The 16851-nt window shown below is 38.0% G+C and overlaps 1 protein-coding gene across 1 annotated transcript; it reads right to left on the bottom strand.

Moving 5' to 3' along the window:
• Window positions 1-543: 543 nt before the first annotated feature.
• Window positions 544-5146, bottom strand: LOC142342152 (cilia- and flagella-associated protein 144-like). The gene is made up of 4 exons (XM_075393356.1): window positions 4985-5146; window positions 4757-4819; window positions 4546-4649; window positions 544-1174 (listed from the first exon to the last, which is right to left on the bottom strand). Exons 1-4 carry the CDS (start codon window positions 5115-5117, stop codon window positions 1055-1057), a joined length of 420 nt encoding a protein of 139 aa, XP_075249471.1. The 5' UTR covers window positions 5118-5146; the 3' UTR covers window positions 544-1054.
• Window positions 5147-16851: the final 11705 nt, after the last annotated feature.

Raw genomic sequence — 16851 nt, 5'->3', positions numbered from 1 at the left:
TGTATGATTTCGGAATGAGTAACTTTTGTTCGACTCGCGAATTTTCAGAATATCATTTAGCACTAACTACTGTCTTATTTTTAAAAAAATGTTTTGCAAGCAAATAGTCATTATCTTCTGAAAATAATCACAAAAAACTAAGTATCTTATCCGTTTATACCCGTATTTGTTGGCCCTTCCAGTAACAAATTGTCTCATTTTATATAGTATTTCATTTCGCTTTAAAAAAGCACGTTCAAGCGAAGGGAGCGAATAATATGATGGCAGAATGATAGTAGAGCATTAACATAAAAGATCCGAAAATACCGTTAAAATCCCACATTTCAAGTAATATTATCTCAGCATTTTCAAACAAATAGCATCAAACGCTTTTTGAGATCAACGGACAAAACTAAATTACGACAAACTTCATCCAAAAACAGTAACTGATGAAAGTGTTCGTGATCAGAAAATTATTATCTTAATAGAATACTTTAATCATTCCGAAAAAAATAATTAGAAAATAATCTTACAAAGCAATCATTGATATTGTCGATTTAAAAAAAGGGTTATGAAATTTCAATTGGACAAACGTAGGTGTATTCATAGCAAATGAATTTGATTCAAATAGTGTATGTAGTTTATTAACTAAAAGGCACACAGATTACACGCTTTTCCCATCAAAACTTCGTCCACATTTTCACATAGTTAAAAATTAAGCCCATCAAATTTACAAAAATTCGAGTGCTTATATCCTGCACTGTCTTTCTCTAGGCTCCAGAGTTGAACAAGATTGGGAATCGGGGTATATTCTGTCCCCCCCCGCCCTCAATAGGGTTTTTTGAACAATTATATATTGTTTTTTCGCTCAATTATTTCTTACCAATTATATGTTGATATATAGCACGTTACTATATAAAATAGCGGATCTTTTCCGTTTGTGCCCCGGTACTAAGATCCAAACTAGCGAAACAATATTTCCGAACATCGTATTTTTAGACAGCCGAAATTAGAAGGGACATAAAGGAAGCGTGGAAAGATGTGATCAGTTTGAAATGATTCAGTTGTTGTCAATTCAGTTTTTATCGTGCATGGTTTCCTGCTCCTTCTGCAGGAAATACACCTCCATGTATTTTGTGATCTCAGAATTGGCTCTGCCGAAGTATAGTCGCTTGTCCTCTTTCTCTAGTTCAACCTGAAAATGCGTCAAACATTGGATCTTTTCCGTTTGTGCCCCCCCCCCCCCCTATATTATTTGCACCCCCCCCCCCCCCGACGCACGTGCCATATTTTTTACACGTGCATATGTATATTGTTTCAATTGACGTTCGAAAGAGTTGTTTTACACCTTTATATAATGAATTACTATGTAATGACACGCGCTCTAACGGGGGGGGATTGAGGGCACAAACGGAAAAGATCCGAATTTGGTATTGCGCTTCGACGTTGCAAATAATATGCACCATCAAAACTTCTCTTGATCGAACATAGATATACAGAACCCTTGCCAAACGCAAAAACCATTATCCCATTGAGTCGTGCAACTGAAAAGCAGACCAAAAGGAAGATTTTGAAGCAAAACTACTCTTTGAAGCTCTCTAATGAAACAGCTTGGGAAAAAATTATTAGACAATTCTGAATACCTTGCGGACAAGCTTCCAAATAAACTTAGGAAAATTACAAATTAATCAAAACATTCGCAAATTTGGACCCGAGAGCTTTAGTTCATTCTCAAATCATTTTTATCAAATTAGAAATTAGAATTTCTAATCAGAGAGAGCAACTTCAGAATCTGTCGCATTTTCAAATATCAAAATAAGTATTTTTTTAAACTTTCCTCAAATTACGTGCTCCTTGAGCTTTTACAATCAAACTAATCAAAGAAGCAAGGCAACTAACTGCAGAAATTAGAAGATGAATGAATTTGGCTTTCATTATTATTTAAAAACATGTCATGTAACCTTTCATATTTTTCCAAACTTGAAAACGAAAATCTCCAAGACAAAAATTTGCTTGATAGATTTTTTTGTGTCAAATTCTCAGGTGTTCATATTGGTTGAACACAGATTTTACTGTCTTTTGTTTCGTCACTTCGGAGAAGCTTTTATAAGACGATGCGAAATCTTGAGAAAGGAAGATATTTTGTAGCTATGATTTCTGGCCCTACAATTTTCAATCGATTGTACAGAAAGTGGAATATGTAAACAATTAATTAAAAAAGTAAGAAACATAGCAACTTAACAGCACTCTTTTCACTGTTGGCGTATTTCAAGATTAACTGTCAAATATCGAAAATTTCATGTATGACCATTTCTAGGCAAAATTGATATCTAGTCACTCAATTATCGGGGTCAGGACAAAACATCCGGTTACATGACAATGCCATTATACCCAATGCCAAAATACCCAATGCCATTATACCCAATTCGCATTGATATTTTCGTTCCATAATCCGAGTACTAATTAGCAGAAAATAGCTCTTACACGTATGATTTAGTAAGCGGATAATTTAATACCATGTTGGTTCTGATAGTCCAACTGGCCGCTGAGGCATGGCCATTAAGTATGTTAAAACATACGAAAAATAGCGACTGCTAATTTGTAGCCGGATAATTGAACGAAAATATCAAAGTACATTGGGTATAATGGCATTGGGTATTTTGGCATTGGGTAAATTGTCCTGACACCAACATAGCCAATGCTAATATACCCGCTGCGACAAAATACCCTGCCATTGTTAAACTTATCAAAACGATCATTTAGCATAATATTCAGCTGGCGTACTTGGCTATGCAGTGCACGCCCTGATCATGCATCAGCGGCCCGTGGTACGTGATTTGAAGCCATCGGAACCAAACATGGGATTAAATTAGGATTAAATTAGATCAGCTCAATTATGAGAAAACGTGCATGTAATACCGACTGCTAATTTTTAATCGTATTATTGAACGAAAAGATCAAAGGGAATAAATTGGGTATAATCGCATAGGGAATATTGACACATAAGGTATCTTGACATTGGGCATATTGTAATGTAACTCAATTACCAGACACTCTTTCTTATTCCCTTACCCTGATGTCTTTATTAAGATAGCTTTAAGATTATTATGATTTATTTAGAAGCAGGATATTGCCATCGATATCTATCAATAGAGACTTGGAATACGCAAAAGAAATGAGTGTCCAAGAATTAATTACAATTTCAAAATTCCAACAACAGTTTTTTTTGTCAGATGATTCTCTGGATGAAAACATTGATTCTTTTGCTAAACCTCCCTTAAAATGGGTAGTTAAAGGTCTCGGGTCGAAGACATAAAGGGTACAATCGACGTCTGCAACTAATCCTTTTAAGGTGTCAGAAGGTTAATTTGGATAAATGTGAAATTCTCATAGCTCTGAAATACTTGATTAGAAAATTGCCTTAAACCCAGTTGTTCAACCACCTGCAATTTATAATTGCTTGTGCTTTGGTTTGTCAAATTTAGTTTGAAGTTCTCCTATCTTCTTACGCTCTGATCAGCGCATAATTAACTCCCTCGTTTTTGTAAGAACGTATGACTCTCCATTAACATCTTCAACGATGGATTATAGAGATATCTCAAATTGTAAAAGCAAAATTCTGGAAGCCTGACGCTCCATGTGCTGTGTGTGTGTGTCAACAAAGGGAAAGTAGATCATCTTGTTAGTTGTTAGTAGACTCTTTCCTGATAAAAAATTATGATTATCTGCTTTGAGAATTTTTCTTATAATTATTAGTTGACACACCTGTTAGTGTAGGGTAGAAATAATCAATTTTTATAGGGCAAAATGTCATTGTACGTGCCCACAAGAATTTGAAGTTCGACTTGGCAAAAATCTGCATTCTCTTTGATACCAAAAACTTTCTATTGGTCAGGTAACTTTTCAGAACGATTACTCTCAAAACAGAGAAGCGAGAGCAAAATCTCTTTCATCTATTAAATCGAAAGTTTTCTGGTTGCTACTCCGCTGAAGATTTCCAAAGATGAAAAATTTGAAAGCACAAAGCCAGTGAAAAGTTAACTTTTACAGCGCAAACATATCACTCCTCAAAATGTCGAAGCCATATATTTAAGAATTTACTTTTATCGAAAGCAGCCACAATTCGATGTGAAAATTTTATTTTGTCCTCTTCGTAAACAGCAAAATCATTACCGCATCATTAGAGCTATCTACTGCTTTTTTTGTTAGAGTACTGATAACCTTTTGTATTTGAGGTGTTACCACCATTAAGCTGGGCTACACGGTAGAATAAACTTCTAATGATTGGGCTAAAACTAAAAATATCATGGGAAATCAAATCTTGTATCTTTTCAGTTTGTGCCCCCACCCAGTACGTTATGCACCCCCCAAATACAGAGCACGTACCATTACACAAAAAATTACTATGTAAAAATATGGCACCTGCATCTGGGGGTGCAAATATTATGCATCCACTAACCGGGGGGTACAAAGACTCCAAATTTTTGATAACAGAAGGCTGAACAAAATACCAACTTTTTACTTTTCAATAATTTCAATGCTTTGAAAGAACCGAACCGTACCAACCAAAGGTTTATTGATCCATCCATACTCCTGGTTCACAGTCTGCGCTTCGTCGTACTTCTTATTTGGCTCCTGATTGGCTCTTTTGATTTGATCAAAGAAGTCAACTGAAATATCGGACAACTTTTTCGGGATCTCCAAACTTACCTTTACATCAAAGTTTGTTGTGGATTCAAAACGCCACGGCAACCAAACAATAATAGCGCGTACTTACAATTGGCCGCCGATGGATCTAACTGGTCATATTTTGAATTGGGTTTCCCAGCAAGCACATGTACTAAAACCGATTTATAATTTACAAAGAACACTGATGCTTATCTGAAAATAGAGGTCACTGATAAGCAAGAGCTGAACAGTATAAAAATGATAATAGCAACTGCAAATTCTTCTCAACATTCACGATCAAATTAAAAATTTATCAATTAATGAAGAAATAGCTTACATTTGTTATATGGATTGATTGCAAAAGTCTCGTAAGGCTTGTAGACGGCCATTTCCTTCTTAATACTTTCGACTAGAATGGCATTTTTATGCACTGCGTTTTCATCCGGCTTATCCTTTGCCTGATCACCCATAATTAAATCTGCAACAAAAATCTGATTAAAATCTTATCACTGACATCTTATATATTTACATAATATAATGACATCGTGCTCTGTAGCTGGATTTCCGAAAATGGAATATACCCGAAAAAGGGGCGTTGCAAAGAATATAAAATTTTTGACTCGGCGGTGTAAATCAGTGACAAGATGTAGGATAAAACCCCTCTTTTCTGTTAACTATTGTTTTTATTCCAGACATTAGATATTAAGTGTTCCATGAATTTGAATGAATGTACAAAAAAGAAATTGAAATTATGGCTAAACTTACAAAATCTGAAATATTTAACAATAAATTAGACACCTGTCAGAAGAAGCGTTAGGTACAGTCACGACTATGTTTTAAATTATAGATTCATATAGTTATAAATCACTTTTATATATAACAATTTTAAAAGTAATTCATTCATAATCATCATCATAAATTAACCAATCGCCCGATGGCATTGTTCTCACAATATTACTAAAAGTTTATAGGGATCTATTCTATCCCCCCAGTGTTTTTTATGACCCCCAGCTACAAACTATATGTTGTTATATAGCACGTTACTATGTAAGAAAATAGCACGTGCGCCTCAGGTCCATAAAAGATTTATTCTCACTAAGGGGGGGGGGGGGTTTGCGAAACAGAATAGATCCGTTTATAGTTCGTTCCTACAAGGGTCCCCAGATATTCTCGTTCGTCGTCTATGTTGATGTTGTGTGTTGCAAGGTCTTTGGCCAGCTTCTTTCTTCAGGTGATTAGTTTGCCGCCAATGCTTCGACCCAATTTTGACGAGGTTTGGAGGAGTAAACAGCGCTCGAGAGTTTCTGGAGGCGTTACTAGCTAGGTGCCCGAAGAATCGTAGTTTTTTGTTAGCACTCGCCCGAGGCAAATGTACCCACAATATTGAATGTCTGTCACTATTGCCCTGTTGGCCTGGTGCTCGTGGGGACACCATGCGATGCTTTTTCTCCTGATCTGTCCCGAACTTGGCTCGTTTTTAACCTGTGACATGCCCAATTTCTTGGTCAATAATGTTTTTCGAAATCTTATCATTATCTTTTGGTTTGGAATCAAAGTAAAAAGGTCTTTGATGGAAGGACGCTGCGATGGGCGTCCTCTGGATTACCCAGAAACAACAGTTTGTTGCCGGAACCTGAAACGTCCGAGGCTACTGCAAAAAAGACGGAGATCCTGGAAACGTTATCGGAGAAAAACATCGATATCTGCGCAAAGGAAAAGATATCATAATTCTAGGTCACTTCAAAGCCAAACAAGGATGTATAAGAGGGTTACCCGTGGGTTGGTTCGCAAGAGGAACGCTAACGGGGAAATGCTATACGTAATCCTAGACAGGCACCAGTTTATCGCAGCAAACACCATTTTCAAGCACAAAGTCCGTCACATAAAGACATGGGAAGGAATAATCAATCAGAAAATAGTCTACAACCAGAGACTACGTCGCAATCTCCAGCTGTCGCAAATTCTCAGCCATAAATGCGAGGAGCTACTAAGCCAACATGGTTGAAAGCAAATAAGATGCACCGCAAACTAGACTAAGAAAGAGGCAAGGCAAAGGAAAACAACAGAGCAAGAGAAGATCCAATGCTTATAGAACTGAAGACCAAAAAAAAAGAAAAATCCTTGAAAAGATGGGCCAAGTCAACATAGACAAATCAGCGGGCCTGAAACAACAGAGAAATAGAATAACAAATGCCATCAAACAACGAAAAGCATTACTAACAAAGGAAATGATAACAGAAGCAGAAATCGGATCTTTTCCGTTTGTGCCCCCCCCCCCCCCCAGTACGTTATGCTCCCCCAAGTGACAGAGCACGTGTCATTACATAGTAAATCATTATGTAAAAATATTGCACGTTCGTCGGGGGGTTGCAAACAATATGCACCCACTAAGCTGGGGGGCACAAACGGAAAAGATCCCAGAAATCACTAAAGCAAAGAACAACGCACAAGCAACCTTGGCCCTAAAGAAGATCATCAAGGGTAACGAAAGAAGAAAGAAACAGAAAACAGATTAGGTAAAACCAGTAAACACTTCTAGATCCACTTCATCGATCCGGAAGCGCAAGAAAAATCAAAGGAGCTGACAAAGTATTACAGACTGGTTAATGAATCAGAGGTCAAAGAAGCAGTCAAGAAACTCTCAAAAACAGTAAGACACCTGGACCTGGAAGTGACCCCAGAAGACCTGAAAAAGTCCAACCCAAAAACTCACAAAAACAATAAACGAAAAGCTCATAGAAAAAGATGAGGAGCTCACGAACGGCTACATGGTACCGATTCTAAAACGAGGCAAAGACGGAACCAAACCAGATAGTTACAGACCAGTGAATCAACCATCCACCTACCGGAAGCTCATCTCACTAATAATACTGACAAAAAGCAACCCGAAAAATGATGCATCGATTTTACCCTCTCATGATGCCTACCGAACTGGGAAATCAACACGTGACATTGTGTTAGCGCACAAGTATCTCACCGGATCATCAACGAAGAGCATCCAGAAGGGTTGTGCAGGAATAGACATGTCCAAGGCATTCAATACTGTTGGCAGAAAAAAGCTGATAGACATACTGAGAAAAAGAGGTATCGAAGAAAAAAACGTCACCATCATAAAACGCCTACTCAATCAAACGACACTGAGACCAAAAATGGTACAGCGATATGGGAACGGTTCAACACCAACAGAGGGGCCTCACAAGGAAATGGGCCATCACCCAGACTTTTTACTTTATATCTGGACCAATTTCTCCACGAAATTGACCGTGAAATTTGAACAGAAGCACCAAAAGGACAAGACCCCCAGATACACGATCATAACTATGCTAAAAGAAAACCAGGCGCCAATACCCAGACATTTGGAATATGCACACGATGTAGACTTCATTGACAGTCTTGAAAAAGCACAAGAAACTCACCAAATTGCCACAAAAGTCCTGGAAAAGTTCAATCTCCAAGTCAACCAATCCAAGACCGAATATTCTATCTATCACAAAGATACAGACCTGAGAAAAAAAAATGCTGGGAAAAACATTAGATGAATGTGCAGAATACCAAAAAAGAAAACAACTCGGAAAAATGGTCCTACAAAAGTAAAAAAAATGGAGAAATTGATACAGCATCGTGAAAAACAAGATGAACATCTATAATGTATTTGTGAGATCGGTTTTACTTTATAATAGCTCCACATGGGTTGCAAACAAGTCTGCTAATGTTAAAAATAATTCAGTTGATAGAAAACAATTCAGGACATGTCTAGATATACGATATCCTAAGATAATAAAGAACTGTAACCTGTATAACTTACCAATTACAGAGACAATTGCAGGAAGCCGAAAAGCCCAACTAGGACACGTATTGAGACGAAAGACTCCAAAAAAAGTTATCCTTGAGTACCTTGTAACGGCACCACCCGTGAAGATACAATCAAATCCACCGAACATCATAAAGACGTACAACAAGGATCTCGAAACAAAGGAATTCATGAACTGGTTTACGATGGCGTTGGCAAGACGATTGTAACAATCAGAAGATGCTTTGAACTGAACTGAGCTGAAAAAAGTCTATTTTTTTCTATGAGGCGTTTTATCAGGCAAATATGTCAACAAGGGTCACTGAAAAAGTGTAAAAAAATTGGACTGGCATGAAGTTCCCACATTTTTTTTCTGAAATGTGCTTACTATAGAATTTAGAGTTCGTTATTTATTTAGCAATTGGCAACGCGTTCTCATTTTAGATTTAATTAACATTTGATTTAAACTAAAAAAACGTAAATAGGGTATCCGACAGAAAAGTCAGAGAAAGACGGGTATAAAAAGAAAATCCTTAAGCAAGGAAATTTCTTCAATTTTCTCTCAGTTTGTTGGAAAGGTGCTTAATTCCAAAACACCAATCTTTTTAATACTCAACACATATCTCAGGCAGACCTGATAATGTCTGAAAAAAACGTTCGAATGTTTGGCACAATGTCTCCTAGACGTTACGTATTGAATTACGAGTAAAGGGAACAAAGATTTATTGATCAAACTCCTTAGCTCCAAAAGCAGGCAAAATAGACATAGAAAACGGATAAACAATGAAGGACAGGAAAAATTGCCTCAAGTTAACTCAAAAGCACAGAAAGGTCATGCTTAAAATGATTTTCGAAATAATTTCTGGACTTTCCTATTAAAGTTCTCCATGGAATTATAACCCCCATTGAACAATTACTGTTATGGTTGGTATAGAATATCTGTCTACTAAGCAGGGGTGTAGGATCTTTTCAAGAATTGCCCCCTTTTGGTACATAGTAGAGAATTGCCACCCTTTCTGTGCTATACTTTACCACGATATTTCATGGCCTACAGTTTTTATAGCCGAATAGGAGTTTAAGTGCAATTGCGGACCGAGTTTAACGACCATGCCTCTCATGAAGTGTTGGATGAAATTTGGAAACCGCGGGTCGGGTATCTTGGCGAAGCTTCGAAGCGCCCACTGACCCACCAGCCGAAAGCTCTTTAGTATTCTGGTTTGGCTAGTTGCCAAACAGCGGTGTATTTTATTCTGATCAATTTAACATAGTATGTGCATGCGTGGAAATTTGTTTATTGTCTCTGATTTGTTAAAAAAAATAGCTCGCTTAAAATCTTTTCAAGATAGCCCCCACCTTTTGCAAAAGGGGGCAGTTGTTGAAAAGATCCAGGGGTTATAATTGAAAAGACCAAAAAGTTCTTACAGAATTTTTTTGTAAGGAAACTCAAGACATATCTTTAAGATCCTACTAGAAACGCCGGCGGGACGCTCCTCAAAAATTCAAAAAAAATGTACAAAAAAGAGGCTATTTTATTGTTTTGGCCTCAAAAAAGAGCGTTTTTTTCAAATATATGCAACCATAGTAAAACGGACAAAATGTGAGCTAAGTGGAAGCAATCACGCCATTCGACGGCAACTAATTGAGTTATTACTGCGTAAATGAATAGAGCTGTAACAATTTCATGTGAACAATCTATGTGAACAGACAGATACATTTATTTTACCATTTTTTGACCACGAAGCCTTATATTCGTTCTATTTTACGTGGAAGGCTCGGAAAAAAAAGCAAATATACTTTTCGTTGAGCTTAATTTTATGCTAAATTGGATTGCGCTTTTTAGGCAAACATATTTTTAGGTTTCACAAACTAAGTAAGGACGAAGCTTAGACTAAGACCTGTCAAAATTGTTGCTAGATTTGGCGTTCTGATGCAGTTTGCTTCTGTCTTGATCTTTACAGCAAACAGTAGGGCGAATTCTTGGTACCATTTACAAGGAATATTGTCAAAATTATTCCCTTAATCTGCCTTTATCAGGCATTAGCTGACTTTTTCCTATCAGGTTTATTTTGATGCCGCAAGGTCACACTTGCCGCTTTTGTATACCCGGGTCGAGAACATTTCCAAAAATTATGTAAGAAATGCGCTGAAAAGCGCTGAAAGGTGCTGAAACTTTGTAAGAAAGGCGCTGAACTCCGCTGAAATTTCAAAGTTCAGCTCCTTTCTTTCGCTCCGAGGCTCGAACCCCGATCATTGTGTCTCATCTACCAATTAACCCACTGCGCTATTGACAACTGTAATGCTTCCCATTCAATGTGAAATTATAATAATAAAACGTTTGATATGATAAGCGCTGAAATTATGTAAGAAAAACGCTGAAAATGTGCCAAAACTTATGTAAAAATGAGCTAAAAATGCGCTGAAATCATGTTGAAAATGCGCTGAAATTTTGCTGAAACTTTGTAAGAATCGCGCTGAAACGGTGCTGAAAGTTTTGTGAGAAATGAGATGAAAATGCATTGAAATTATGTAAGAAGTGCGCGGAAGGTGCGCTGAAATTTTAAAGTTTCAGCGCCATCTCAAAATTTCAGCGCATTCAGCGCATGCCTTGCATAATTTCAGCGCATTCAGCGCATTCCTTAGAAAAAGATGCACTGAAACGGCGCTGACATCTCGACCCGGGTATGTAGGTTACCTCTGAAAAGTATTATACTGTTTGGTTAATTGATTATCGCGTTTGAATAGTCAAAACATTTAGTGAGCGGGTAACTCATTGAAGTTAGATTTAATGAGCAAATTTAATTTTGCGTTTCCTGATGAACTGCATTTGCCTATAGTCCAGTTTATGACTTCGGACAGACGTGATTGAAGTAGTTATCATGAGATCGCCTCCAAATAAATTTTCCTGTGCGTCACATTCTATTACTACAAAATCTGTTCACAAAGGCTGGTCAGGTCAACTTTAAGAACGCCCTGGGCCCACTGCAGGCAATTTATAGTGCAATCTTTGGAACTACTGGATGACTGAGTCAAAACACAGTGAGTAAAACCAAACTGTTTCAAGACTCTCAATTAAGAAAAACAGTCAAACCTGCTCTATCAACAGTGCAACAGCCTACTACCGTCGTCCCCAATAAAATAGACGAAAAGATGACGAGGTGTCTTGCATAACCTAGATTCAACGACTTTGAAAGAAGATTACCGGATTCTCAAATGAAAGTCGCAATAAAAAACTTGAGAGATCCAAAAGTAATGTCTTTAAAGCTGTAAGATTCCTCCAAACTCTTATCAACTTTATTCCGCTTAATGCTATAAACGAATCACTTACAATTCGGCGAAACCAGCATCTATATAAGCCCCTGAAATTTTTCGGTTGCACAAATAAAGCGAAATTGAATTTTCCGGTTCACCAATAACCTACCCTTTACAATTTTTTGTTGAAATAGCACCAAATTTGCAAAGTTTTGATCAAAATTGATATACTTGACCAATTGACCAAACTGAGGCAAATCTTAGTACGTACACGGGCGAAGTCCTATACACCTTTAAGCAAAGCAAAAAAGTTTGAAAATATTTACCTAATTTAAAAAACATTGCAATATTTTATAGCAGTTTATAGACTGCATATTTTGAATACGCATAAAAGGACGTTGAATTGCAAGCAAAAATTCATTCAAATTAGGTGTTTTCGTCAACTGTTTCAATTTTTGCAGGAAAAAAGTCAAATAAATCTGATTTTTTCCAAATAAGCGCTCATGCTTGATAAAGTTTTTGATATTCATATAGAAACTCATTAAGTTTGGGACTTTGAGCAAATCTTTTTTCCATTATGCTCTAAACAAAATTACATGGTTTACAAAATAGCTGCAAGTGCTTTGCATTACGTCAAAAAAAACCGCGGAGGACAGCGTTAGCAAAAAACGTGCGTTTGAGGATGCGGAATTTACTGAAACATGTAACAGCCTTAATCGTTCTTAATTTTGCGTTCTTGCTGAAGTCTACTCACTCAAAGGCAGTGTGACTTATTTTACTCACAAGCTACGGGTTAGCTTGTTGTTGGTTCTCTTCGGTGGAGCTTCACTAAAAATTTTGCTCTCCCCAAATATTGAGTTATATTCTTTCGACCGCTTCTTTCGCCAGTAATCGAGTTTCTTTTTCTGCTTCCGTCTTTTTTTGCTTGCTTTTTGTTTTCCTTTTACCCCCTGCCTACTTCCCCCGCGTTTTATTTGGTGTATGAACAAATATGTCAATTTTTGATGCAATCATTTTCTGCTGCTAGTATGCTGTTTGATTGTTCAGTATGTTTGCTTACAAGAGCGTGAGAAAAATTTGTTCTGTAGTTACGGCTGGTTTGTTGCGTGATTTTAACCAAATTGGTTTGCAGGCATTTCGTTATAGCTTGGTGGTTCGCTACGCTGTGACTTTTGTTTGTTCAGTAGTTACGGTTAATTTGTTTGGTTGAGTGTGTGGCTGTAGCCTGCTAGCATAGTTCTTTCCGCCTCCTCGCTTGTTGCTTGCCCGTTTTCAGCCCTTTCTAAACTGTCTTCCTAGAGTTCCGTTTACTCGTGTTTTGTGTCTGCGTGTACAAGTTCTTTGCTTCTCAATTGAACTTCTAGATAATGTTTTCAAAAGAGGGTGGCATTTTTGCAGGAAAAATTGAAAAAAAAGTTTCTACAGCGTGGTCAAAGATAGAGGCTAAACCTAGTAGCATCCGTTGTGACACAAACAAAGCTATTGATAAACAAAATAGTAAAGTTAACATAGAAAATCTGATTGTCAAGTGCGAAAAATTGTCCACCCGTGTAATTGATAAGAATGAACAGATTATTGATGATGCACATAAGACTGAAGATCCCTACATTGCCTTAGGAACATTGAAGAGTGGATAGAGAACGTAATCAAGAGAAATGACGAGTATACAATGACGTGGTCCTCGACAAAGACACGGCAGAACAAAAAACATATCAGCACTCGAAAACAGGTCCACATGTAACTTCCTCAAAAAGTCAAGCCAATATCGACGTGGCTTGGAATTTTTGAAACCAAAAACGAAGGAACCTGAAAAACAAAACAAGGCATAACTGAGCATTGCCAGATAACGGCTTGAAATTGAAGAATAAATGCATTTGCCAAATCTCGAATGGCAATCAGCAGTTTCAGGAGGAATAATGTCGTTGGATAGCTGCTACGCGTTTGAATAAAACTGAGTTGATGAGCACCCAATCAGAATGCAGTTTCCACATGCAAGAATTAAACGCGCTTACCACTGAGAAAAGCACAGTCAGGGCAAGAAACTTGCACAAGATTGAGTTGAATCTTCACGTCCGAGAACATTGAAGATGTTGCATATGAACCTATTTTTTGGCTTCGCCGCCCAATCAGATCACGCAACTGCAGTTCCTGTTTTTTCAGCTCAACCTCACAAGTTGTACCCTCTTGAACTCAATACAAGGGGTCAAGTTCTGGATAACAATATAAAAATTAAGGCACTTGTTGAAATCTATATATACCTAAAATATACAACACCAAAAACGTCACCGGCGCTGGATATGCTACCTCAATTAAATGCCCCGAAGCCAGCCCGACAACTGTCTCAAGCTACCTTGAATTTTGATGGTCTGCAATTGGACGTAAGTTTCGCTCGCTGGTTAGGCATGCTTAAACAGTTGAGCTTTATCAGCCCTCAAGATAATGCACTCGCTAATGCTCCACTAGCAAATAAAGTGCCAAACCCACCACCACCACAAATAAATGCAACTGCCGTCCCATCCCCATTTTTGAACCACTAACCCCAAGTCCCGTTCTTTTCTCCCGTTTTCCAATTCTGTAGTTTGTCTCCACCACCAGCACTCCCGATAGAAGTCACTAACGCCCAGGCAAAACTCGACAATCAGTTACGTCACTCTTCGCCTGCACAGATCATTTCTTCATGCGCAAAGAATTTTGTACCTACTATAAACACCCGTTCTCCTCATAACAGAGTTACCAACCCCTATTAACTCCTTGTGAGATGAATTATTTCCCAAACGCCAACATCTGTACTTTCCCCGCACGTAAATCTATCCATTGCTGTCAATCCAAACCAAAACATATACAATGTTAACGTTCCGGAATCAGTTGCTGTTTCCTGGAACATTGTTCCGCTAGTAGTAAAAACTGAATATCCACAATAAAGCAGCACGCATTCAATAAATGGCCTCGAGGTTTCCAGTTCGAAGAAGGTGTTTCTCCGTTAATTCTTTCTACTACTGCAACCAGTATAGTACCTACGCTTCACACGTCAAAAATACATCCAATATACGGAAAAAAAGTTCCTGTTTTTTCGCGTTGGAATGCCCCAAAGCAGCCGTTGCACATCTCGCCTCGTCTGAAAGCGGGAATCTAATCAAACAATCGGTCGAAGCAATTACCAGCAAGGAAAACGATACCCTGTCGTGATGGAAACTGCCGCAGTACAATGGCAATCCTATGTAGTGTCAAGAGTTGTAAGGGAAAATTATAAGTGCGGTTGACTCGTAGTCCTTGGTTGATGACTCCAGATTGAACAAAAACTAAACTTGCTGAGGCCTTATTTACAAAGATGCTTCTGGGACTCTAGAAAAAACGTTTGGTCAGCCACAGGCCCCAGTCGGTGCGCATTTAGTCAAACTCAGCAGTTTTCAACCTCTAAAGAAAACTAATAGTGATAACATCATAAAATTTTCTTCTACCATTTCAAGTCTTGTCGGGATAAACAACGCTGATTTGATGAGTGCAACAACCATTAAAACAACAGTGCAACACTTTCCGCCCCCTATTAAAAAGTAACGGTCGATTTTACGGTTCAGAAGCTTTTCATAAAACTAGCATTCTTCGACCCCGATAATTGGTTGAAGCAAAAGAACGATGCACATGACTTGATGAAACAAACTTCAATAAAAGCAAAACAGGACAACACCAACTCAGCAGCCATAACCAAATTCGTTTCAAGGACTTTCGCTTCCAAGACAAAATAAAGGGACATAAAAATCGGCTGCAACTACAAAAACATCAACCGGCAATCCCTGCCTTGTCTGTAAGGGTAACCACAGCTTCTGAGAATTTCGGGTATTTAAAGGAAAGTCTCCGAGTCACCGATCAAAGTTAGAGGCCAGAGCTAAATTGTGCTTCTCTTGGCTGATAGAAAAACATATTCTCCGCCAATGACCAGTTCGAAAGTTATGCAGAAAAGACGGTTTGATTAGCTCCATTAACACACTTCCTCATGGAGCTGAGAGGGTATGCTCATCGAATTTCTCATAAACCAACAACAAAATCAGCTCTTATACAGTCGCAAGTCAAAGCAAACTTTATTGTGGGCAATCATTGCGTAATACCACTATATTGTGATCTGTGAGCAATGCGAAAGGCCTCCTTCAGTAGAAAGCAGCTGAAAAGATTACTCTTGGCGAGATCTGGTGAATATACCACGATTTATACTTTGTTGGATAACGCTTGCAGTTTTTCTCATATGTCCAAAAGACTTGAAAATAGACTTGGTTATCACAGCTGAAAACTAAATGTAGAGGATATAAATAACGAGGAAATTTTTCACACAAAGGTGATTGAATTAACTCTAAAACCATGCAGCAACCAATCGTTTGAACTTTTTGAAAAGAGTCCTCAATTAAAAGAAAATTTGAATGTAGGCGCCGACTTAATCAGAACTAGGCCACTTCTTCCAGAACCACACCGGTAATTGGCAGTTTTAATCCCAGTTATGTATTGCTATGGAACCATCGAGATGAGACTTGGACAGTGTACCGTGCTACATTCCCGCTCGAGAACTTAGCTGCGACAAGTTGAGCTCGCTTTTCGCTGTTCGATTGCTCATAGGCCGTGTTTTAAGCGCTCTTTCGAGTTTAGTCTCGAATTGTTTTGTTCATCTGCATCTTTAGTCACAAATTGTTTTAAAACTAAAACGCAGCAAAATTTTGAGCTCACTAGTCAAGTGAAGACGCGGTACAACTTGGAGTTGTATGGCACACTTAAACTAGTAGACCAACAATCGAACGCAAAAATATGTGCGCAAGAAAATTTTTGGACCGCCACACTGCATATTGGAATTAATTATGATGTCGGAATGCATTGGCCTGGAGATCATCTTGAGATACCCAACTATTATTTTGCAGCTGCGATAAATTCCTTGGAAAAACGGCTTACGGGAGACCAGCAATTATGTAAAAATTTTCATAAAAGGAGGAAAAATGCTGGGAACGTGAGTGGTACGTGCTTTATCATCCGGTTGTTAACCCGAATAAGCCTCGCAAGTTCCGTAGTATTTTTTAATAAGTCGGAACTCACCAAATACGATTTACAACAAAAACTTATCTATGAACTCCTAAGATTCAGACAACATTCATTTGCCGTATCTGCGACACCGATGGTTTGTTCCTACA

Source organism: Convolutriloba macropyga, chromosome 7 (assembly GCF_964194025.1).
Source record: "Convolutriloba macropyga chromosome 7, txConMacr16.3, whole genome shotgun sequence".
In the NCBI taxonomy this organism is placed as follows: Eukaryota; Metazoa; Xenacoelomorpha; order Acoela; family Convolutidae; genus Convolutriloba; species Convolutriloba macropyga.
The sequence above is the reverse complement of the archived record's forward strand: the minus strand, read 5'-3'. Positions and strand labels throughout refer to the sequence as shown.